The sequence below is a fragment of the Panthera uncia genome, chromosome A2, assembly GCF_023721935.1.
Source record: "Panthera uncia isolate 11264 chromosome A2, Puncia_PCG_1.0, whole genome shotgun sequence".
In the NCBI taxonomy this organism is placed as follows: Eukaryota; Metazoa; Chordata; class Mammalia; order Carnivora; family Felidae; genus Panthera; species Panthera uncia.
This window is the reverse complement of record NC_064816.1, coordinates 74,101,762-74,127,758: the sequence shown is the minus strand read 5'-3', so window position 1 is coordinate 74,127,758 and position 25,997 is coordinate 74,101,762. Positions and strand designations below refer to the sequence as shown.

At 45.3% G+C, this 25,997-nt stretch overlaps 2 protein-coding genes across 5 annotated transcripts in view; one reads left to right on the top strand and one right to left on the bottom strand.

Moving 5' to 3' along the window:
- HBP1 (HMG-box transcription factor 1) overlaps window positions 1–3,748 on the top strand; it is a 30,482-nt gene extending 26,734 nt beyond the window's left edge. For all 3 annotated transcript variants that reach the window (XM_049642777.1, XM_049642776.1, XM_049642775.1), the window contains exons 10-11: window positions 904–1,045; window positions 2,265–3,748. In XM_049642777.1, the coding sequence (XP_049498734.1) occupies window positions 904–1,045; window positions 2,265–2,282 (160 nt within the window). In that variant the 3' untranslated portion in view covers window positions 2,283–3,748. The remainder of the gene's footprint in view (window positions 1–903; window positions 1,046–2,264) is intronic.
- A 429-nt stretch (window positions 3,749–4,177) lies between these two features.
- The window catches only part of COG5 (component of oligomeric golgi complex 5), a 317,370-nt gene continuing 295,550 nt past the window's right edge, over window positions 4,178–25,997 (bottom strand). Inside the window, exons 19-22 of one of the 2 annotated variants that reach the window (XM_049642772.1) lie at window positions 21,302–21,378; window positions 11,710–11,836; window positions 11,178–11,257; window positions 4,178–4,413 (exon numbers count right to left, since the gene is read on the bottom strand). In XM_049642772.1, coding sequence (XP_049498729.1) covers window positions 4,296–4,413; window positions 11,178–11,257; window positions 11,710–11,836; window positions 21,302–21,378 — 402 coding nt within the window. In that variant the 3' untranslated portion in view covers window positions 4,178–4,295. The other variant, XM_049642771.1, reaches the window with a different exon arrangement.

The following is a 25,997-nucleotide window of genomic DNA, read 5'->3' as shown; positions in this document are numbered from 1 at the left end:
CTTGTTAAGTCGTGGAGCTGTGGTTACTATTCTTCTGAAGTTCAGATGCCTGCCTCTAGCTTCCCCATCAGTCACTAAAATCCCTCGTATATACTTCACACAGCATGTACCGCCTTTTGTTTTGTGTCATGAAATTAATGGTTAAAAGCTCTTCACAGAAGGAAAATGGTTTCTGTCTGCATGTTCTGGATGAGACTATTTTCTGCTAGGTTTGGGAGCAGATTAACAAATATAAATAGGAAACAGCTTCAGATTAGTCATGAAGTGTTTTATCCAGTTTGACTTCTTTCCCTTTGAGTTAATCCGATTTTCTCAAGTACGAGTATCACCTAGGATTTATGTGGTGTTGTCTTAGGAGGGTAAATGGTAAGCTGTGCAGAGTTAATGCCCACCACATTTTTACTATGGTTGCATGAACGAATGGGACTTTGGTCATAACTGTTTGATGGGTTATGGGTACAAACAGAAAGCAAGAATAGCTTATAATACTTCATGCTGCTGATACTGAACACTGCCTTAATACCTTAGCATCTTTAAGGAACCAATATACTAGGATAGTTCCAATGGTAATTTAAACCATTTCTTTGAAATAATTTAACTTTTCTCTTTAAGCTCTGTAGGACACTGAATATTTAGCCATTTTAGATGCCTCTGGACAATTGGAAAATACTGGCAGTATTCCAGGAGGCTTTATAACTGCCAAGATTATGATGAATGGGCCCATAGGACTTGAGATTTTACTGGAAATGACTACCGTAGTCTTGGCCTTTTCCCTTCTCTCTGTTGGACAAGATTTTTGCCTTCTTTTAACTTTCTATATCTTCCTGAAGTAGCAGCACTTGACATACATGCGTCTTACGAGAAATGCTTGCCTTCAGCATTGTGTCAATATTTATTTTACAGAGCCATAAGTGTGATCCTTGGTGATAGGTGGAAGAAAATGAAGAATGAAGAGAGAAGGATGTATACATTAGAAGCAAAGGCTTTGGCTGAAGAACAAAAACGTTTAAATCCTGACTGTTGGAAAAGGAAAAGAACCAATTCAGTATGTTTCAACAACTAGTTGCTCAAAAAGATCTTGACTTCTCCCCATAACTATACTGGCATGTTGCAGCAGTTGTTATGACCTTTAAAAGGTGGTGTTGAGGCTGTTTTTCAGCCTTTTTACACTTCACAACCTAATAATGTGTTTATACCACCATGTAAGGCAGGCTGCTTTTTTTAATCACTAAGTGCCATCTACTCTTTTAGTATGGAAAGTAGAACTCTTCAGACATGCTTAAGAAGTGTGTTTAGGCAGAAATATTAAGGTGGAAAAATAATTTTGGAATGGTAGTATTTCTAGTTGGGTTGAAAGATGGGTGTTAACTAACTCAGTATCACACTATTAGAAATCTCTCTAATCTTGGGGTGGCATGTCTCCACAGCCTTTCTTGATTGGGCAGGGGCTAAGGAGCGTGGGGCACATTAACCTTCATGGGGCCTTCTGACGTTTGCACAGAATTTCTAGATTAAAAACCCCAGGAAGGAGAAGAAATAGAAAAGCCTAGGAAGACCCTTGTAAATGAGTTCATACCATAATCAACCTCAGATGGACTTGATTCTTAGAACATTTCCTTGACTAGACTAGCATCTTTTAAGTTGTATTTTTAGATCAGTTGGTTAAGTGTCCGACTCTTGATTTCGGCGCAGGTCATGATCTCACGATGTGTGAGATCGAGCCCCACGTTGGGCTCCATGCTGTCAGTGCATACTCTGCCTCTCCCCTGCTCGTACTCTCGCTCCCAAATAAAGTTTAAAAAATAACAAAAACAAAGGGAAGATAGTCCTTTGCAGCAGGAGGGCTGGTCGAGGAGGTCTTCAGTTCATTCTGCCTAGGTCTTTTAATAGTAACATGTAGTTCACACTCACACGTTTTTCAAGAACCTCTTGTAAACAAGTAGATGGTAGTCAGACTCCAGCACAAGAGGGTGGCTGAACTGGGTTTGTGAAGTTCTTCATTACCTTAGACTTCTGTGTGGTAGGACTTAGCCTGGATCCCCTTTCTTTTCTGCTCCTCCTAATCCGTCTCTTCTTGCCGTTGTCATACATTTTCTAGATGCTTAGTCATCGGGTATTAGCAAACTTAAAAAATCATCCCCTTTGAAAAAGTGATATTTTTTAAACAGGAAGCTTATAAACATTCTGTTCTCTTAGTTCTCATTTGTAGAATTACTAGATATCGATTTATACACATTCACCGAGTTCTAATTTTCTCTCCACAGGGCTCACAACAGCATTAAGCCACGACGCTCGTTCTGAAGTCTGTAGTTACATAAACACTGACTGTCCATGGAAGGGCTTAAGAAGATCAAGGTGTCACCATTCATCCTGAATTCGTGTGACCATAAGATACCGATAGCAATGAGTCTTGAAATGATTTAATAATGAGTGAGGATTTGCTTTCTCCATTAGAGCATTAAGTAAGCTAAAACTATCAACATTGTAAACCAAATTGCCTTATTTTTCTTCCAAACTTCGTATATGTCTATCAGGTAATATAGGCTTGAAAATTGATATCCTGTGGTGCTAAAGTACAGTAGAAAGAGAGGAGAGTGTATACATGTTTTATTTTAAATTGTACAAAAGGGGAATTTAAAAATATGTAACTGCTGTTTATACATTGGCTCCTTACTGCTTATTAATCTGTATTGTATACATAACGGGATGAAACAGAGCTGGGAACAGGCCTCTCCCTGAGCAGCCACCACACGCTGGGCCGTGCCAAACACGGGAGCTCTAGTCCGGCCAGTGCCAAGCGGCTGCCGGCACGTGTGGTGGGTGGATAGCGTCGGTGTCCCAACGTGAGAGCCGCCTGCTGCCGCTACCCCGGGCATGCGGAGTCTTGCACCAGGTGGCGGCACCCATCCGTCATTTCCAGCGGAGGCCAAGCCCGGGCCAAGGTCAAGTTAGTTAATAGCATTGGGATATAGTCACTGTAATGGTGCTATTAACAGTTGACATCGTTGTATTTTTTAACTTTGTGTTCTGTATCTCCTCAGCCACGTATCTTAAATATCTTCTTTGTCATCGTATCTTTATGGTGGGGGCAGACTTTGCACTTACTGCAGTGCAACACGTGCACTTTACTTTTCCTCCAGCTGTCTGAGGTGAGAGCAAGTCCCTGGGCGAGACGCTGCTTTTGCTCTGAGCTACAATCATGGCTTTTCACGTTACTTACCAAGTGGTGTTTCTGGTTAGGAATCACAGCTGTAAAATCGATTTCAGTTCATTACACCTCTTCATGATGTTGCCCCTAAATTTTGCACACTATATTCTTGTATATTATTTCAAATAAAATGGAAAAAAAATTGTTTATCTCTGACTTCTGCTGATTGAACTTGACTGAATTTGAGTGGTCACAGTAACAGGTTCAGGGCATGGAAAATATATTCAGAAGTTGCTGATGGGGTTTTTAAGCATTAAAAACAAAATGTTAGTAATAGAGCAAGGATAATAGAAAAACAAGGACCTACATGACCTATTTGTAAGAATCTTTGTAGACTAAAGATTATTTTTAACTCAACATCTTACAAAGTGAAACAGGCCCCACAGTCTTTTAATAAAATAACACACGGAGTATAAAGACAGCATGGCTCTGTCTTTATTAAAGATACACTAGGACATACCTAAACAAGTTAACCCTACGTCTTCGCTTTGGGGTATGCCTGTGGTTCCCAGACTTCGTTGCATGTTGGAAGCCACTGGGCATGTTTTCGAAAAATACTCATGCCTGACTCCTACCCTCAGATGTGTTCCATCTGGGGTACAAATCGGGCATCAGGATTTTCTAAAGCTTCCACCGTGATTCCAGGGCCACACATTGATCTAGTGAGGACGAAGGTAAGTGGGGAGTGGCAGGGTACTTATGTAACTTGATCAGAGCCCTTAAAAAGCAGTGAGGACTTAGGATGTGTGTACACGTGCAGGGGGAATCTTACGTAATGGGAAAGAAATTTCAGCTGGTCTCATAGAAAAAGCCTGGAAGGAGGGGGGTGGAAAAAAGAGTTGGATGTCTTTCTGGAAAAATCAAGCCCATGGAGTTCGAAGGTTGGTGATGACAAACCTATTTTGACATTTTATGCTACTTAAGGTAGAAGGGCTAACCAGGTAAGGCAGAAGATCAATAGGAAATATGGAGAGGTCAATTACATTCTTAAAACAGTGGATGGGAGCTGTTCTCTAGAACATGTTATTTAGGTTAGCTGCCAACCTTGAATCGGGTCAGCGTACGACAAAGTAAGAAATACTTCAAGTTATTCATGAAGAGCAGACATAGCTTTTTGAAGCAGCTGAACCATTATGGGATAAACTGGTGCAAATTCTTTGCCTTCTCTACTTCTTACTGACTGAACGTAGGCTTCCAAAGCTCCCCTGAAAACAAAAATGAAAACAATGTCAAAAAATGACATAAAAGATAAAACCACTTAGAGGGTACTGATATTTAAAACAAGCCCTTTTCTGGAATTGCTATGCCCAGCTCCACAGGCTAGGTGGCCAACAGCCTTCAAAAATTTACTCTTACTATGGCGAATGTGGAAATAGGAACATTTCTGGGTCCGCATTGTGCTCAGTGGTCACGGGCTCTCTGGTCGCCGATGTTCTCAGTTTCCCTTCTCTGTTAGACTTGAGAAGAGCCTCCTGCAGCTTGCGCTTGTTCACAGAGCTCACAAGGGGGAGCCCCACACCGTGGAAAGGCCCACTGGGGAGCGCTGGGGTCCGGGGCTCTTCCCCACACAGGGAACCCTGGAAGGCATGTTATATTCCTGTATTTGAGGAGAGTATGAACCCACGGGTTGTATAGCTCTTGGGCTCGGATTTTTTGGCAAATTGGGTGATGAGGAGTATGTGGTCCCGGCCAGTTAAAATTTATGATGTTCTCCTGAATTCGATCTGGGAGTCCAGAGGCCAAGTGCAGTGCTCTGCTTGCTCATCTACTCTCTGGTGGCTTTCACACCACAATGGCTGACAGGACTTGTCAAGGCAGAGGCCATATGGCCTGCAAAGCCTAAAATATCTACTCTCTGGACCTTTATGGAGAAAGTTTTCCAATCTCTGAGCCAGATGGTTTAAGTGTTAGATGTTTAATTGGAGCTAAAGAAAATGGTTTAAAATTTTTTATTAGTCTATTTACAAGTATAATAATTTTGTCATAATCGTACTGTTTTCTTGAAGTTTCACATGGAGATTAGAGTGTTTCTATGAAGATATAAGTTAATAATAGCATTACTCAGCCCACATACTCAGTCTCAAGTCCCACCTACTCTGTGATTCTTAACTGGTTTTTTTGCTCCCAAACACTGAGCAGACTGCCTCTTGCTCAGATGTGTTGATTAGCGCTGGTTCTATAGCGCCCTCCACCCTGCCAGCCACGTCACAGCCCTCGATGCAATGCATAACTGAGTGCCCAGTCTCTTATTTCCACCGTGATCTCCCTCCTGACTTGTTTCCATCTGTGTTTTGGGCAGCATGATCTGCTTTCTTTCAGGTACCCTTCAAACTTGCCTATCACACAGGCAGTCCCCCAGAATGTACAACGCCGAGAGAGAACCCTAATGAAAACTAGGGGCTCTGGGTGACGATGATGTGTTAAGGTGGGTTCATCGACTAGAACAACGGACCACCCATGGGGGACGATGTTAACGGGGGAGGCTGAGGGTGGATGGGAACTCTCTGAACCCCCTCTACTATTGCTGGGAGCCTAAACCTGCTATCAAAAACGAAGTCTACCAAAAAAGAAAAGAGACTTGGGTGATAAAACTCCCTTAGGGTAGTGTTCTGCTCACCTTCCCCTATTTCAACAAAGGGCCCCATCATCTCCAAAGGTCTCTATCTAAAGTCCTCCTTTAATCCACCTTACAGATTTCCACACCCAAGTCCCTCCTCTCCCCTTTGCTTCTGTTTTGAATCCTGCCAGGTGGGCACCAATTACTGCTGTCGCCTCAGAGGCGGGGTCTCAGCCCCTGCTGGTGGCTCTGATGCACGGTGCCTGTCACTCGATGAATTCACAACCCACCGAGCACCAGCTTCATCATCCACCTCCCCCGACCCTGCCTGTGCTACTACTGGGTTCTAGATAGTTTGCTGTGGCCTAAAAAGACCTTCAAATAATCAGTTTCCATTGTTTGTGTTACCTACACATGTACAGAGCAGTTTCACCCCATTCATGACTCTCACCCCAACCGTGATGTCGACCCGGAGAGAGCCGGGACGTCTGTGCGAGTATCACTGAAAAAAGCGGTCTCTGCCTAACAAGGCAAGGCTGCAAAAGGGCTGGTTTCTCTCCGACCACGCTGACTCTCTCCTTCCTGAGACACCTTTCTCCATCATCTTCTGAATGCTTGGAATGTCCTTCTGTGCTGTCCCTGCAGAGCCCTTTCCTAGGGGCCAGTACTCAGGCCTTCTTTTTGATACAGCCTAACTCCTGGCAGCACAGAAGAAACCACTTGGGAGTCACGAGAATTTGTGGAAAGGTCCAGGACTTCTGCATCAACGGTTGTGGCTTCGTGGGAGCCTGAATCGCAGGCTCTGTTCGGGGTGTGGCCACCGTAGATCAGCTATGCGGAGGGAGCGGCAGGCCCTTCCTTAGGAAGCACAGCTGGTTTATCAGGCTCGGCCCCACTGCCTCACCATGTGATCCGGGCCACCTTTCAAGCCTGTCTGCTCGTCTGCCAACTGGGAAGGACACCTACACCATGCAGCTATGGGAATGGGAAGACAGTGCTGGGAAGCACCTGGCGCTCTTCCAGGAACACGGAGGAACCTTTCTAACAGTGCTCACTGTTCTCCCCGCCAGGCTTCCAGACAGCCTGAGGGTCTCCACGTAACCCAGCAGGTTCACACTTCCGTCAGGGCGTCATCACTTTGTACTTGAGTATCTATTATGCTGCAAGTATCTGTTCCATGGTGAGTTTCCCTCTAAAGAACGTAACTTAGTTTGGAGGGTTGGGGCTGTTTTGTTTCTTTGTGCAGCCCCAGGACCTAGTGCTTGACAAATGCATGATCAATGAATTTTAAAAAAATGAATTAGAAATACAGGAAGATAATCCGTAATGAAAAGTAATGACAAGTGTGCAGAAGAAAGTGAATAAAGGAGAAACGTGATTGTAAGATCCTCAAAAGCAGCACAGACATGAAAAATGGAATTTAATGCTCTTAGAAAATAATGTTTTGTGAGATGCCTTAGTTCATGTCAGAGCTGAACCTTAATGAAACTATTTCCTTATGAAAAAACTTACTGCTTTTAGTAATACTTTTCAAGTTGCTATGGCATCCTGGGCAATCACCCCACTCCCAAAACGTAGCCCCTGCAGATTCATACATAGAAGAGAAATCCCCCAAGGGCTCCAACTGTCTTTGAGACAATGGTGTATAAATATCAGTCTAACAAATTAATGCACTGAAATGTGCAGAGACTGCAATCAGTCTGTAGTGAATGAATTAGATCCATTTTATCTAATAAATGAACCAAAAATCCACTTAGCAGTCCCATTTGCATCAAAAGGATAAGACATTATGTAAACTACACAATATGTAGGAGAAAGTTCAGAAATGAGTTTGGTTTTTTGGTATTCATGAAAAACACCATCAGAACTACGGGGAGAAAAACAGATTCAAGCTACCCTCCCACGTAAAATCAGCACAAGATTTTCAAGCAATTATTAAATAACTTCATTCGCTTGAGCACAACCTCAGCTTTCTTGGAAGTCAGGCCAGGCATTATGTAAGAGTTAGTCTCAACTCGCGTTTGTAATCAAAATAAGCAGATGGTTAAAGTTACCCTTATTGAAAGAAAAAAGTCGTTCAGGAATTGCACAATTAGTAGAGGAATGGTTTGTGGTAACACGGCAACACTGCTCAAGTAGAGGTCTTTATGGAACACAAAATTCGTCTCTGTCAGGCATGAATTATCAGTGTACTTCATACTGAAATACATACATGGCTCCCAGATCTACTATGTGCCTTCCCAGGCAGGGAAGTCCCTGCCTCCCCTGGGCTCCATCCTCCCTGTTGGTCCCGTCTCGGGCACCCAGTCCCCAGAACTGAAGGTGCCTAGAGCCGCAGGGATACCGGGAGAAGAGACCGAACGTAACTCTCATCAACAGGGACCCCGCCGTTCTGCAGAAGCGCACAGGAGTCAGAACAGTTCTCAGCCTGCAGGCCCTGACAGGCAGGAGGGCAAAGGGTTCGGGACGCATCTGGCACCGACAACTGTGTCATAAATGCACAGATAAAAGGTCCGATAGGCAAATAGGGCTCGTAAATGTTTCCGACACTGTAAAACAGGTGTTCAACGCAGACAGAGGAAGAGCAGAGGAGGGCAGGGCTACGAGCGGAAGAGGTGCTGCTGGGCTGCAGGAATCCAGAGTTCTGCAGCACTGAGGAGCCAGTCCTCACTCAACACCCATAGAGCCACAGGCGCTCCCCTGCAGCTGTCACCTATGTCCCTGGGGGTGCACATGTCCGCAGCACCTGCTTGGTGGGGGCAGAGGACGAACAGTTTTCTCCCGCTTACACCGCTTGGCCCCAGGAGTCAGTGATTAGTCTGATTTTAAAATGAATGTGACCAATATCCACTCATGCTCTAGAGAAAGCTCTGGTGTCAAAAGGAAGCAGAAAGGAAGGCGGAAGAGAGTTCATTATTTGCCACTTACTGAGCAGCAGTAACTCTCCTCGACTTGGCCTATTTATGACAACTTAACACAGTGTGCCAGGGGGAGTGCAGGGGCACGCGGCAAGGTCTGCCCCAAAAGTCAGAACGAATCTACTGACACTTAAAGAGCAATAGTCACCCTGGGTTTATCCAAAGGGGAAAGGAGTTCACCCAGTGGTGCTTCAGTATGCAGGCACTAAATTAGTTTTGCAGTAACAGATAAGAAAGAACATTCTCTAGGACAAAGCTTCCCTCCTTGCCAGCAGCCTGGACAGTAGCAGGAGCATGGTGTTTTGGAATCCCCCAAGGAGGGCTCAGTTTTCTGCCTGGGGCTTGAAGGTTCTGATATCAGACATGTGCAGAGTGATGGATGGGCCTTATTTAAAAAGCATGACAGTATTTCTGAGCATGATTTTCAGTTGCTAAATATAGGCTTAGCAACAGCACTACCGATGAAATCACTCAGGAGACATTTTAAAGAGAAGCAAAACAAAACAGATTTGTGATGTACCCACAGCAGGACAACTGTCATGGATGAACTCATTCCAACTTGCTAAGAAGACAAAAATGGGCCCTGTTCAATTAACTGAATCCTGGATCCTCTGTTACCCTGTGTGCCACGGCTGAGCGAGTCTTTGAGACTCGGGGGTTAAAATCCACAAAGATGCAGCAAATCTGAGTTAGGCCCAGGCCAAGTCTCTTCCACTCTAGAGTCCCGACTGAGGGCAGCTCTGACGGGCCACAGGAACCCACGGGAGACTCATGTGGCATCCTCACGGGTGAGGAGAGTCACAGACGAGCAAGGAAGAAGAGCGGGCGCCCAGGATAATCTGCTTCCTATTCACATAGGCTCTGGAGGGCCAGGAGCTCCCCGCCCCTGGCTCTGAGCCCCAAATGCCCCTCCCAGAATCCAAGGGGCTCATGTTTCTCATCGGCCCCCCACAGCTGCCTGCCTGGCAGGGTCTCTCACCAGGACGGTGGGTCCCAGTGTCAGCTGTGCTGTGGAACTGCCTTTCCCAGGTCCCAGCCCTGCAGATTTGGAGGTAGCTGAGGGTGTGGCCTGGTCACCAGGCTTTTCCAGTGCTCTGTAAAGGGATCTGCCACGCGAGTGTGGTTGAGAACCACCTTACCGCATTAGCCCCACTCTGGCTCTGGGGAACCCGGCTCCTTACTCTGCACTGAGGCTCAAGCTTGCTCGGTGTGGTGGTCCCCAGACTGACAGTGTTAGGACACCCCAGGAGAGAGGAGAATGTTTCCAGAGCTATTTAAAAAGTACGACTGACTGAGATTTGGAGAATGAGGGTGACAGAGGAGCTGAATGATGTTGCAAAGGTTTTCTAGAGTGGCCAGAAGGTAATGGTGACACCCCAACCGAGACGGAGAGTCTGGGAGAAATGAGCAGATTTGAGACGAAAGAGGATTTATTTTTAACACTTTGGGCTTGAGAACTGTGTGGGACTGTGAGTGATATGATGGCCAGGCTGCTGGCCTGAGGTCCCAGACAATCAAGGTGAGTCACAGGCCTGGGAGCCATGAGGACAGAGGAGATCACTAGACTCGGGGTCTAGGTGAGCTCACCTGGGGACCAAAGCACTCACGGAATGTGAAAGAAAAAGAGCCAGGCACAAGTTGGGGGAGATGATGCCATTTGAAGAGCGGACAGAAGTCAATTCTGCAAATGAAACCGAGGGAGAAAAAAAACCAAAAATGACCAGACAGATTAGAATGGAAGCAGATGACAGAGGTGTCACAGAAACTCTGGAGGGAAGGGCTTCTCTTGGTCTGCTTTGTGTCCTCAGGGCCTGGCACATAGTGAACTGTTCAGTCAGTGTGGCATTTCCAGAAGGAAGTGGCGTTGACTCAACTCTAAAGCTACAGAGCGAGAAGGCAAGCACAGCACCGTTTGGACTTGGTGACTGGAAGGCCTGTGACTTGGGAGAGAGTACTTTCAGGGGAGAACGCTGAGGGAGAGCCGCCTGATGTGTGCGGTTCCTGCGGCCGCCCCGCACCCGGGCGTCTGGGCCAAGGCTGACCGGACGGCCGCTGGGTTTGTCCTTGTTTTCTGCTAATAACTGGATCGCGTTCGGTTACTTTTAAAAGTTTACTCATATCTCTGCTCCACCGATTCAGTGACCACAACACATGACAATGAAGCAGAAAATGGGGCTCTAGGGCTTTTCACTGGGGACATGGGTTTTCAAAACCAGGGCGCACAGCTCTTAGGGCTATACCAGTCAGGGGACAGCACAACAGGCGATGTGAAGATGTGGAAGTGAAAGACACAGACAGCAAAGCACGTTGTGCCCAACAGCTGCAACCGCAGGGTGTCCCACACATAAGTGCCTATGCTCGCAGGCGGCCTGCCGCAAGGCGGTGCCACTGAGTGCCCCAAGCACTGCCTGGCCTCCTTCCCCTCTGCAACCCCCCCCCCCCCCCCCCCCCCCGAGCTGGAACAGGCAGGTGTCCCAGGGGCGCATGGCCTTACCTGATAAGGAGGAGCCTGTCCTTTTCAGATGGATGGTCATCCAGCCACTGGGAGAAGCGCGCATGGGACCATTCTGCCCTCTGCAGGGTGGGAACACAGGCAGAGACAGGGTGTTCACACAGTGTCCGTCAAGGACAGCAAGTGCTGCTCAAGGATTCCCAATGTGAAATTACCCGAACACCTGCCCGCAGGAAGGCGGCAAGCCTTTGGTGCACCTTCCTGACCTCCAAGGAACCTTTTCGATTTGTCAGTTGAAGGTGGGTCAGCAGAGGAAATGGTGCCTCCATCAAAAAAGCTTTATGAATCAATTACTTGTGTCATTATATTTAAAGGGTGAACTCTGGCTTCCCCAGGGTAATTTCTCCACTGCTGAGAGCGGGCGCTGAGCAGTGGGCAATCTGTCACTGCTAAGGCAGAGATCCATGACTGAGGAATGCAAGAGAAGGCCAGGAACCCATTCAGTGACTGGGGCTCTGTATTTATAGACTTAGGAGGGAGAACTCACAAGAGAGTTCTGGCTTTACTTTATTACCTGAAAAGGGGATTTCAGCTCAGGGGGTGCTCTGGTGAACAAAAACTGAATAATGATGCTGAATGGAATAACATCCCCCAATGCAGGGCTAGTGGCCACATGTTCATTCTTCTGGAAGATCAGCGGTCTAAGAGAAGAAAAAGCAAAAGTTATTTCACTTTGTTCAATACTGAAAGAGGTGATTTGGTAGAAGAATCTTAATAGCACGTTAGAAGAATAGCATAGTAGTTATAATAGCTAAGAGCGGGAGAATTAATAATAGCATTCGTCCTAAACTGGCTAATTCTTAGCCATTCTTAACCACCACCCCCAATTCAGCCTAAAGAGAGAGAGAGAGAGAGAGAGAGACACACACACACACACACACACACACACACACACACACACACACCTAACCTACACTCTGGCAGGCTGGCCTCCCCTGGCCTATGGGTATAACTTGACTTCAAGGTGGCTCAGCAAATTCCCCTTTTAGAGCTCATCTGATTAATAGTCTGAAATCAAAGCAGCAGTAAAGCCTTCAAACAGTTATAACCAACAGATACTTATCTTGATCAAAACTTCCAGCTTTCACTTTAAATAAAAATCCCTCTTTGGGCTATAACCTAGCATGGGTAAATGCAAACATGGTCTACACAGCTCTCAAAGGGCAATGATACCCCACATGTACTAAATTATTATCTTCTGAACATTCCGTCAAGATTTATGCCAGCTCCCTTCCAAAACACCACACGAATGCACGGGCAAATCTACCCCACCACCAATCACCACCAATCAAAAGGCTGGCAAGAGTAATCAGAAACTTTTATTGACCTCTCATTGGCCGTGGGCTCTGACGGACAGGAGGTGGACAGGCCCCTCTGTAGGGGCTGAATCTCAAGAGGGAAGAGGGCAGTGGCACCTCCCGGCAGAGCAGAAATGATTCCAAAGTGTGTGAAACAGCTCTGTGTCCTGGGCTCTTGCCTCACCCCATCCTAATTACCCCCAATCCACACGGGAGGCCCGCAGGACCCAGAAGACCGGCTTCTTCCTCACATCCATGTCCAGGTTTGATGTCAGAGTCACGAGTGCTCTCAACAGGCAGCCGGTTCTCAATGGATCCAGATTATTATCGGAACGTCTTTGTATTAACTATTCTGAAAATGAAATCTATCTCGGGTAGGGAGTTTTCTAATTTCAAGCATTTTATCAAGTAACATTCTCCTTAATTTCTTTTCCATAGTCATTGTGGAAACGTTTCATTCCGCTTGTGTTGACCATCACCAACAATCCATAAAGTTCCAGCCCAGGCCCTCTGGGGGCCACACTGAGCCCACAGCACACCTGCCGTAAACATCCTCCAGGCCCAAATGCTCTCACGGGGCCCCACGCTGCAGAACTGCACGCAGAGCCAAGCTCCTGAGAAGGTATGAAACGGTCACCGAGGGAAGTTTGGTTTTGTCTGTAGGCATCCGGTAAGTCCTTGTGTGAATGTCTCCATCTGGGAGGGAGCTCCCAGGTTTGAACACTACCACAGCAACACCTGCCACACGCGGCGTTCACAGTGTGCCAGGCTTCAATATTCCAGCACTTCAAACATTCAGGCAAACAGCCCTATGAGGGAGGTACTGCTCTACCCCCATTCTACAGGTAGGGAAAACTGAGGGGTGGAGAGACCATGTAAAAGCTAGAAAAGGGAAGACTAAGGATTCAAATACAGATATCCTGGCTCTTAGTTTTTCCATGCAGACTCTTTTAGGATATCAACTACAGCAACTACTCAACATGTTTTTAGAGCAGGCAGACTTAGCAGGGAACAGAGAGCCCTGGTAAAAGCACAATTTCAATTGTCAACAACTTCTACAGAAAACCCTGAGAAAACCAATGTTTACAGGACACCATTTGAAGGACACACCATTATTTCTTAAGGGCCCCCACATTCTCTCTGGGTCAAAGCGGACCTCCAGTCACCTGTGTACTTCAGCCGTATCACACAGTCTCTCACAGCAATATTTTCACCCGGCTTGACCTTATGTTGCTGCAGGGCAATGAGGGGACACTGACTCTGGGCCGGCACGGGGATGAGGCTGTGCCCAGTCCCGCTTCCTGCAGGCTGGAGCCCTACTGTTCCAGCAGCAAAGACAGCTCCCAGCCAAAGTCCCCAGGAGTGGCCGACATTCCCAGAAAGCTCTCTGCAACTCCAAAACCAGCTGGTAGCCACGCGGTCTGCTTTGCTGTGCCAGTGGCAAGGCCGCTCCTGTGTGAGCTGTGGGGAGGGGTCCTTGCACTGGGTCATAGGCTCATCCTGCAGGTCTGGCATGCCTGACAGCTGCTGTGAGGGACGCAGGGAGACAGGAGAACGCACGCCTTCCCCTCACTCCCTGCCTCTCTGGTCCTATGAGGCTCTCCCCTTGCCCCGGGAAAGCTCACTCTGCCCGTGCCATCTGATTTTGGCAGGATTCACCTTGAACCCAGGTTCGTGACAGAAGGAGACCCTGGGGGACCAGTCCTGTGTGACAGGCCTTGACATAGGGAAGAGCAGCCATACAGAATCCTTTCTGCCTCTATTACAGGACGACGACCGAGAATTTTAGTCCCCGCGTCTCTCAGTGCTCCATATATGATGTCCCAGGTATAGGTGATTTACAATTCTGTATCAATGAGCACAGAGAATTCTCTTAAAATTCATGTATTTCCTTCCTCCTGAAAATGACAATTACATAGCTGAATGGGATTCTCTTTTACCCCAGGGGGTTTAAAGTCAAATATGAAACGTAGCTACAGCAATTAAATTGCTTTCATGGTTTGAATACTGTTTTTTAATTTCTTCAATCTATTTTTTATTTTTTTTAATGTTTATTTATTTTTGAGAGAGAGACAGAGTTGGGTGGGGGAGGGGCAGAGAGAGAGAGAGAGGGAGACACAGAATCTGAAGCAGGCTCCAGGCTCTGAGCTGTCAGCACAGAGGCCGACGCAGGGCTTGAACCCAGGAACTGTGAGATCATGACCTGAGCTGAAGTCGGACGTGCAACTGACTGAGCCACCCAGGTGCCCCCCCTTCAATCTGTTCTTGATGCACACTGAGGACGATACCGGGGTGGAAGGGCATGAGGACAGCACGGAGGGAGGCTCGCAGGTGACCCACTCGGTGGTTGCCGGCTGATGTACCTTTGTAACCAGGCATGGTGAGAACCGGCTCGCACGAGCCCGTCTGTTCATCACCTGTCCCTCTGTGGCTGTGAGTCTCAGCAGTTATTTTTCTGCCAAGACCCAATCTCCCACTCTAGCCACTACAAGGACTGCCACAGTGGATCTGATTCCACACTATGCATCACTGACATAATTACCTGTACACATCAAAGGCCGACATTTTACTCATGGTGCTTGTTTTAAGAGTCTGAACAAACACAGCATGAGAACTTCCCTTCTCCCTGACTCCAGGTGGAATCTGAAACACTGGCAAGTTAAAAAATAAATCACCATCTGAGGTGACATGAGGAACAAAAGGAAATTAATTAAGGTGTTATAAAATGCAGTTACCCCAAATGCCACAGCATCATTCTTAGAGAACACGCTAAACAGAGCAGCACTTTCAAGGTTAAACTTTACAGACAGCAGGCAGTCCTCATTAATCAGAAGTATTAGGTCCCATTAGAAGAAGCAGTCTTTCCAGTAGGGGGTCTCCACCCCGAAAGGACTTCCAGCTGGGGGGCTGCTGGTCATCCGTGGAGGCCAGTGATGAAGTGAAGGGACACTGCTGTTCCCGCATCCACATGCAACATCGGCAGCAGCCCATGCCACCTGCCACCCCTCACTGCAAACTTCCTTTTGCTCAGGGGCCTGGGAAGGTGGCAAGACCACCGAGAACACGCAATGACATCTGGAAACAGCAGAGAAATGAGAGTGGAGGGGAGGGAACACTCTTCCCCCTGCACAGGGCACACAAGGGTCTGGCCTTCTGGAGAGGGGAAGAGGACGGTGGAGGCCTGCAGGAGGGGTCAGGGTGCTGTGACAGAAGGGGCCATGGGGGTCCCAGGAGAGAACAAAGCAGGAGGCTGAGGGTTGCAGGTGGGTCAAGACTCAAAGTAAAGAGGTTAGAGAACTCTTAGCTTCCTTTCTTAGGATCTAGATGTCATGAACCCCAGCAGCCCAGGCGGGAAAGGAGGCAGGGTTTCAGGAAGACACCCTCCAGAAATAAAAGTGCACATTTGGCTCAACGTTCTTCGGGCATGTCCTAGAAGCCTGTACACAGCAGACGGCAGTGAGATGCAGCATTCATAACAAGAGGTCACCACTAAAGCAAGGAGTTTAGATTCACCTGAAACTGACATTTTCCTGGATGATTTGTATATGCATTCGGATGCTATTCTAGAATCAGAGTGAAAACAAATGGGAACTTCTGGAATAAGCTCTGGGGTGTAGTGGTTACAAGCACAGTTGGGGATCAGGCAGCCCGGGGTCTGGAAGGCAGATCTGGAATTCCCACAGGACTTTCAGACAAGCAGCCCCAGCATCAAGGCGTCCTGGGAGTCACTCCTGACTTGTGTCATTGTGAAGGTCAAATGGTGGAGTATCAGTGAAACACTTAGCACACAGCCTGAACACGCAGTCAGTGGTCAAATACGGACCGCAATAAAAACGATAATCAGCGAAATACCCATCCCTCCACATTTACCAGCGTGCTCCCAGCACTGCCAAAGTATTGGCAAACAGCAAACCAAATCCAGCCCAGGATGTGGCTGCCTTCTGGCTACAATGTTGAAATCTGAAACTCAGAGTAAAGAATCCAGAAACCCTGGGGAAGTAGTTACTTCATGGGATGGATTAAGAACCCCAGATTCACAAGTGAAAAGAAAAGAACACATTTGGGGGTCCTGGTGCTAAAAATGGAAGCTTTCATTCTACAAACATGTGGGCGTGGAGGGGAGAATTCCAAGCAGCAGGACAAACTGTAGACATAGCAAACTCTCACCACGCCTACAGGTGAAACCAGCTGACGGGAATTCTATACTCCAAGGTTACTGATGGTTTCCTTCTTCTCCAGCCCCTCAGGCCAACAGGTCCCTCATGGCAGCCTGTCTCCTGATGGCTTCTGGCGGAGCACGCCGTGGACATAATCCAGGGGTGACACTGTGCCCTCCAAAGCAAAGGTGTTGGGGCCTGGGTCTGTGTCTCTGAGCTGGTAAAAGCACGAGGTCCCGGTTCTGTCCCTTGCCTCACTAAGATCTGCACTGAGAGTGCTTTCAGGCCCCTGGCCAAGTGGAGCTAGGGTAACCACCCTTGTAAACCCCACTTAGGGGACAATGCCCTGCTGCAGAGGGATGGACAAGGATGTGTCTCGAGTGGAAACACAAATCACCCAAGGGCAAATCCCTAATGTCAGCAGCTTCCTGAGGCGTCATTCTGTCCTGGGGAAGAAAAAATTCCCGCTGCCTGGGAAACTCTAAAGGAGACAGTAAAATGTAAATGTATGCAAGAAGTTTGCTGGCGTAATTCAACAGTCCACTACTGTTACTGTCAAGAAGCAAGCACCCTGCAGCAGATGGCATCCATCACGGGGGAAAATCCATAAGGGCGCACGCGTGTGTGTGCGGGTGTGTGTGTGTGTTGGGTGAGGGGTGCTGCACTGGGGGTCTGGCTGGCACTGTCACTCTCCCTCGCAAAAAGGCCATTGCACGGGGCCTGCCGCCCTCTCCTGTAGCCACCACCTCTGATTCAGATGTAGGCCAACCTGGCTTTTCGTTGCAAGGCCGCCTATTTTTCTCACCCCGCTCTCCTCCTTACATGATGTTTTACAGTATTTTATATCATTTTTTAGCTTCTTTGTTATTTTTAAGTGGGAATAACACTACAAGAGGGACTTTAAAATATATTTACTGGCTTTTCTAACTACAAATATAGAACCACCAAGGCAAAAACCATGAAAAATATAGAAAACCTCTAAAGGGAAACTCACCAGTGACAATCAATCAAAAAAATGTTGTTTATCCTTCTTGACTTTTCCTCTCCATACATACTTATTATTTTAAAAATAGCAGGGATTATATCATATATACTGTTTACTAGCCTGTTTTTTTTTTCATTTTGTGATGCATTACAAAGTTTTTTCTCATATTATTAGCTACTAACCAACACTGTGAATTGTTAATGGCGGCATATATTTGATCCTATTAGTGTGGCAGATTATTTGGCCAACCTCCACTGACTGCCACTGAACTGGTTCCGACTGAACTGGTGACTCATGGGAGGAGACCCATGAATGAGAGTCAAGGTCAGTCATGTACATGGCCCCTCATCACAACTCCCAGCACAGATGACAGAATTAACAAGAGCGGGCCCTTCCATTCCAATTGCTCAGGACTAATTGTGGAGAAAAGACAGACATCTAACACATGTTTTCAGAGAGGCAAACAGAGGGCTGACATTAGGGATACTGGAACAAAGATTACTCGGTACTGAATCTCTCCTCTCTAGGGAAAGACTGTGTAGGACCCTCCACACAGGTAAGCTTTACTTAAGTCATTCTCTTCCTATGACAACAGTAAAGAAACCAGGGCTTTCCCAACAATGTTTACAGACAGAGGTAAATGGCATGTACTGGTGTCTCTCTTCCCAAAGGATGGGCCCTAAAACATTCTTTGCAGACTAGAGCTAGATTTGAACCCCAGAATATACCATGCTTTCATTTTTATTTCCTGATCCAGTTCATCCTAAAATCTTTCTCAAATGGTCATCCAAGTCCTATCAAACAACTGAGAAAGTGCTAAATTCAAGTCAACAGATTTCGTAGATTCAATGTAACTGCAGGAATAAATTGGTATATAAAAATCTGTGTTAGAAGTTTTCACTAAATTCAAGTTACAGAGCATGCTCCATAGGCAATGGATATATATGTGTGTGTGTATATATATACATACACTAATTGTTCTCTTAACATTATGTGCCAAGACCTTGGTGCTAAGGAGTCCTCTGCAAGAGGAAGCTCAGGGGCAGGAGAACTCCAGGAGAGAAGGACACAGATCTTCACAAGTGTAGAAAGGAACAATTCTGCCCCTGCCACTAGCAGCTGAAATTCAAGAGTTGAGGCCCTGTGAGGAAGGTGAGAGACTGCTGATGCAAACTATTAGCAGGTCATGAAACCAATGTAGTGGGATAAAATAACCAAACTAGAAATGTCAGAGAATGAGAAGAGTAATTATTGTTTCACCACACCTATGTGGGTGTGCATGTGTGTGTATGGGTCTGAGTGTGTTTGCGTGCAAGTGTATGCCAGATTGCAATATAAAATACCTCTTACTATGAGTCATGGTCAAAGTTTGATGCCCAGCCCGACTGACCATTGCCCCATCAGAGAAGCTAGCTATAAAAAACATTTTTTTAAATTATACGTTGATCAATATCAATTTTTTAATCCATAAATTGGTACTAGACGGTGTCACCACTCTAACTTTAAATGCTCCTTTAGAGGTTCGTTTTCTCATGAGAGAATTGGGAGAGTTGCCAGAAAATTCCCATCTTACATGACTGACAACAGAACTGGTTTCATGCGAAACCCTCAGAACTTGTATCCCACACTGTGATACAATTTAAAAGCACATGGGTAAAAGCTATCTTGCCTCAGCCCATAAAAAGATAAACACTATTTTAATTCATACACATGCAATAAACATGTGGCCGGGACTACCAAAAATAATAGCCTCATCTTAATATGGCAAATCCCAAATGACAGCTTTCCCACACTTTTGTCAATAGCTAGGTGGTTAATGACCTCCCGCATACTAGTTGATTCTGTAACTTGGGGCAGTGTCTTATTACCCCTGGAATTGCTGGGTTACCATATAACTCAGTGACTTCACAGGAGTCTTCACAGATTATTTTTATGATACAGGCAGATGACTGGTGGATCAGTGACCTCAGGACCCTTTAATCTTTCGACCTGTCCATGTTTGGTAATGTCAAACCCTAAGACTTCAACAAAATATTTAAATACTTTTTAAAAGGTCTGAGCAGATCCAAAGAAGGTATCTGAAAACACCTGTGATCCCACTTTAAGTTTTTTTAAAACCCAACACTGTAAAAGGCACATTTGAGGAAAATAACTCAGGTTCTTGTTTTGGCATTAAAAAGAAATCTTGGCCAATTACAAATAGGCAAGAAAAAGCACAGGGCTCTCAATCAACAACCTTGGATTCTTACATTTCAAGTGACATCACGCCTGAATTTTCTACTATCAAAAGCGTGGATGGCATAAGACAGTGAAGAAATCATTTAAAGGACATACTTCTTATTGATTACCCTGGTTTCTAGTTCTGAGTCAGTTTTTAGCAAACTGCATGCCTGGAATCTCTTCACTTACCTTTATAAAGAAACATTCAAAGACCATTATGGTCTTGGATATTCCAGACAGTTTCATCAGGTTTCCCCTCTAGAATGCTGTGGTCACAAAATGGGTATTTATGTTTGGTCCCCTCGGCCCACAGGGTTGGTCGTCTTTTTGAAAGTATACATTTTCTATGTGTGCTACGATGTTATTCAGCTTATTGAATAAACAGCCATAGCTGTTAAGCTATTCGGTGTTCCTTACAGTCTGAAGTGGTGGGAGGCCTAACTCAGCATCCAGCACTGCAAAGGATTTTCCCATAAATTAGTATATTCTTAGGTAGTAGATTCGAAGTAACTGTTTTTCTTTTTGAACTGGTCTCTAGGAAGTTCAATCATAAATTTGTGCTCAACTGCATTAGCCCATCTTTCTAGTTACTCCCTACATCTTACCACTAAACTCTTTTAATATTCTATTTAATAGTTTTGCTATGGAGTCTAACCTCTGACCTTTTCAGAGGTAGGTTAGATTGAAAATGATATATGAACAAATGAAAACTTCAGAAAAAGATGCCTATATAATTATTAACTGCCTGGTATTACTACTCAATCTATTTCTGTAAGAATGAGGAGTAAAAAAAAAAAAATCCTCCCTAGAAAGAACATAATAAAATTTATCAGCTCGGTCTTATGAATTTTAACTAAAAAGTCACACACAGGCATGCACACACACACACAATCACTGCACATAATTCTCTATGGGTTTCTGGTTTGAATAATAACTTTTTTTTTTTTTTTTTAAGAAAGGCAGACTGCCACGTGCAGCGCCTCATTTGGATGTGTCTGGAGTCTTGGAAGCTTGACTACCCTATGTTCTCCTACAAATGGACCTTGAGAGCTTGTTTGGAGGTTCCAGCAGGGGAGCGCAGCTACTCGTATACCCTTGACCGAAGAACGGTCCTCCTCTATTGGGGAAGGTCGTCCTCTTCCACCGAGCGCGCAGCTTCGGGAGGGACGCACATGGAGCGGTGAGGGAGGAAGGGGACACCCGCCTAGCCAGCCAGATCAGCCGAATCAACCCTGGCGATCAATGGGGTGACAGATGTCGCAGCCAGATCGCCCTCACATTCTGAATAATAACTTTTAAGATAAACCATATGAAATTGCCATTGCTGTAGGTCATAAAATGGTTGAATATTGGCAATTCCGTATTTTTCAACATGAACAGCGGGAAAGGATTTATCTGTTAATAGAATCTGGATACATCAACAGCAATAAAAGAACTAGGTCTCACCTGAATGACCTCAGCATCCGATAGGACTTTCCTAAATCAGATACTCTTCTGCAGAATGGACTCACAGCCAACTCCATCTGAAACATTAAAAGATACTCCATAGTTTTGTCAGAATATGTCAGAATCCTATTTTGAACTGGGGACACACACACCTGGATCACAGAAAGTTGTAGTTTGCAGTAAACTTAATTTTACCTGGACTGTGAGGAAAAATTTGAAATTCAATAAAATTTAATAAAAGGCAAGAACTTAGATAACTTTTGCATTTACTAAAGAAATGTAACATGACACAATTCCTTCAAGAAAATAGAAGAACATTTTTTTTGGTTATGTAAAAGGAGGAGGTTTAGATCTTTTCTCCACTGAAAAATTGGAGAAGGGAAGGTTTTTAGGACTGCATGCCTTACTTTAAGTAGGCATCACGAGCGTTTCTGTATTAAGTATAAATAATGACACTTCTCACCAAGCTGGCCCACGTGATTAAAAGCCCTAACTCTGGAGGAAGCACAACTATGACAAATTCTAAATCTACAATGACTACCGTGTGGCCCCGGACTTCACTTTTTCCAGGTTCCCATCTGTCAAATGGAGACAGCACTAATGCACAGAAGTATACAGATAAAATAGAGAATTCCACAAAGCAATATGAGTGATCATGCAGTAGGTACTTGTTCAATGGCAGCAATTATTACCGGCATTTTTTTTAACTTTCCCCCTTTCACATTATTAGCAAGTTAATTTGCTTCCTGACTCAAGAACTACTGGTTTCACTTTATTTTCCTCCTTTGACAAGACATTTTACTTGTCATTAAAGGGAGATGTAGGCTATTTGTTCTTTATCTAGCAAGTGCAAAGTTTTCGCATATGCGGATCTCAGATAGTAAACCGTTTTTCCTCTCTAGCTACCAACAGAACCCTGGTAAAGAATAGTTTAGAAAATGTCTGAAAAAAATTATGGAGCATCTTCCTTGAAGAAAAACACAGGAATGGAAAGTAGAGCTTCTGTCCTGCTGGTCATCGTTCTAAAATATTGCTCAAATCTTCCCTACTGCAAGACCATGGAGACCTAAACAATCACTCATCTGAGAAATATTTTTGATTCCCTATTAATTGCCAGGCACCAAGTTAGACATTGGAATGAGAAGATAAATTAGACTATCTTGCCTTCAGGGACCTCTTTCAAATTTAGTGAAGATTATCTATCTATCATAAAGGACTGGTGTATACTTTTATTTTAAGAGAGACAAAGTGAATGAGTGGAGGAGGGGCAGAGAGAGAAGAAGAGAGAGAACCCCAAGCAGGCTCTGCACAGTGAGCGTAGAGCCCAACACGGGGCTCGATCTCACAAACTGTGAGATCATGACCTCAGCTGAAGTCAAGAGTCGGATGCTTAACCAATTGAGCCACCTAAGCACCCCATCTTTAAACAATATAATTATTACTCATCAAAATCATAAAAAGCTGTATGTGCATATACATACACATACATATACTGCATATACATATATACATACACATGATTATTACTAAGCAAAATAACAAGTGTGATACCAAATGTATGAACTGACTGTCATGGAGGAAGTGGAGGGCAGCTTCCTGGAGATGGTTCTGAGGGGAACTAGTGGAATTTCTGGGTGGAGCAGGTGAAATTTCTCTCCTAACATATAGAAGACACAGAATATGCCCCCCTATGTCCTAGAGGGAAACCTTAACATGGTTAGAAAACTCTCTAAAATACAGAAAATTAAGTAAATGAAAAGGGAGAAGCTCATGGTTTAAGAAAGTCAGGATTCTTGCCAACAAAGCAAAACAGAGCAGGTTGAAGCCAGTGTTCTCAAACAAGACAGTGGGTCCTTGGGACCTGTTTAGTTTCTTCACTTGATGGAATTACTGGTTTCCTTCAGGATGTGGCATTTATTTTACACTGAGCACAAAGTAAAAGTGCTATTATCATGTATCTCTGATTTGGTAATTCCAATCATATACGTGTGTGTGTTTGTGTGTGTGTGCGTGCGCGTGATGGTTTTTACACACTGAGATTACATGAAGTATTTTTCATGAAACATTTTTGTCATTTTTTTCAATTACCCTACTGGGCTCCACCATCTTCAAAGATTAAACCAAAAAACCTTTGCCTTAGCACTTGAGCAGGATGGAATGTTAAAGCAAATTTAAGTAGCTAGGGAAAAATTACAATATAATAGAATAAGACCTTGAGTTGCTGTGTAATCTATGATGATACAGGAGATTTCTATGCCATGGGACAATTTCAAAATGTTAAATGTTTAAAATAAACAAAGGACCTCTAGGCTACTGAAAACCATTTTCTTCTGCCAGAATTCCATTAAACAATAAAGGCCATGTTTCTAAAGGGCAGGAGTGTTCCTTTTAGAGGAGGTGACTCTGCAATTAGCTGTGGATGCACAAATGGCATGTTCAAACGCCTTTCTCTCCCCCCTCCCTGGTTCGAAGGAGGCGAGCGGTCAGCTGCAGGCACGGTGAACTAATTACAGAGCCGCTCCATACCCACTGCAGACATTTGGTTAACCACAGGGCATCTGTGGATATTCCTACCGCTCTCCTGCCTGACACTGCTCAGGGGAAAAGGCAACTGGAATGGAAATCTTGATAATTTTGTTTTCTTTTCTAAATTTATATTTTCAGGCCAAAAAACTATATATATATATACGTATATATATATACACACACACACATATATATGTATATATGTATATATATGTGTATATGTATATGTGTATGTATATGTATATGCATATGTATATTTAAAAGGCACCAGAAGACCTATAAATAGAAACTGCTAGGAGGACCACTGAGTAAATAATTTAATGCCAATTCCACTAGCCATCCCCTCCCTCAGGGTAGAAAAGATATTGAGGGGCAGAGGAAAGTGTGTTTCAAAGGGCAGTGTAGACAAATCCCTGGAGAGATTCTGAGTCAGCAGAACCAATGGCCTTGAACAAGCTTAGTGTTTTAGAACTGCTGTGTGATTATTGTAGACACAGAGAGCATGTGGTCACAGCAGGGAATTAATTACCTGTAGGAAACCACCTCATGCCCATGACCTGATTCCTAAGGAGGCTGCATGTCGGGTACTTCCCTCACCACGAACCCTCCAGATGGCACTGGGCAACTACTCCCCCTCTCACCTGTGCAACAGTGCCAGAGGGGACAGGTTAGGATTCCTAAAGAAATCTTGAAGACATACCATCATCTGTCTTTGCAAGCAGACTGAATGACAGCTAGGCAGCAGTCCCTAACCTACTCCTATGGGTCTCTTCCTGAGCTTCTTCTTTTTTTTTTTTTTTTTTTTTTTATGCCAGAAGAGTGGGCACTTTTATCACAAGAACACTTTTAAATTTTTTTTTTCAACATTTATTTATTTTTGGGACAGAGAGAGACAGAGCATGAACGGGGGAGGGGCAGAGAGAGAGGGAGACACAGAATCGGAAACAGGCTCCAGGCTCTGAGCCATCAGCCCAGAGCCTGACGCGGGGCTCGAACTCACGGAGTGCGAGATCGTGACCTGGCTGAAGTCGGACGCCCAACCGACTGCGCCACCCAGGCGCCCCAATCACAAGAACACTTTTAAAACCCAGAGAGGATTTGTGCATTCTTGATTCCAGTGGCCTTGATGGCTTTGTTTCATTTTGAATACAAACTGATAGAACTTTCAATAACGAGGCAGTCAAAAGGCTTTCCAGTCCCCAGCTGATGCCAGTCATGAATACAAATGTCAGGGTAATGCCTTCTAAGTGTTTTGACTCTCTGAGGAAGACACGTCCGATCAAATACGATCCAGAAAGCTGAGGCGCAGCACCGTACAACTGCAAGTGTGGCAAGAAACCAGGTCAAATTAAACCCCCCAACTCGCTGTAATTTTTGTAAACGGGGGTGTAGCTGGATATCACTAGCCAAAGCTACTAGGCACAACGTGATTAACTCTGATAGGGCTTCCTCCCGTCTCTCCTGTGCCCACAGCCCACAGGGTGGGGACTGTATGCAAGCTGGGTGGCAGGATGCTCTGAAGTGGGGACACATGCACAGTCCGGGAGGGAACAAAGGAGTCAGGGAAACAGACCTCACGCTGAGTAGATGCTGCTGCTTCTATATTTAAGAAATGGAAAAGAGAGGCTGTCCTGGAGCCTTAGTTAGTAATGAGGACTAATGAGTTTCACTGATCTTAAGGGAAGGGAGCTGAGAAAACGTTTGGTTTACTGGGCGACATGTCTTAAGGAAGAAGAAATGCCAAATAAAATTGTGAATGATGCGGTTTCTGGAGTCAAACCCCCCCCCCCCCCGCTGCCTTGCATTTGGAGCAGGTGCTGGGTGTGGCAGCAAGGGTCACAGGACAATGCTCTCCATCTTTCAAGACTCATAAGGGAACATCACATAAAAATCAGCAACGAAAAGCCTGCGGCGCAGCAGGCAGCGCCCTCATCCTGGCCGTCTCTGCTGTCTCTCTCTGCTCCTGGCCACTCTGATTGCAGTGCTGCCTCCAGGAAAGTGACTCAAGGACCAGCTGGAGCAGAATGCAAATAAACCGGTGGGGGAGGGAGCCCCAGGGAGCCAAGAGGACAGGAACAGAAAAAACAAAATTCTGGAGGAAAGGGGGAAAGAGAACAGACACCCGTTTGAGTAGAGCTCAGGGTGTTTCTAACAAGACTGTGCCCTCAGT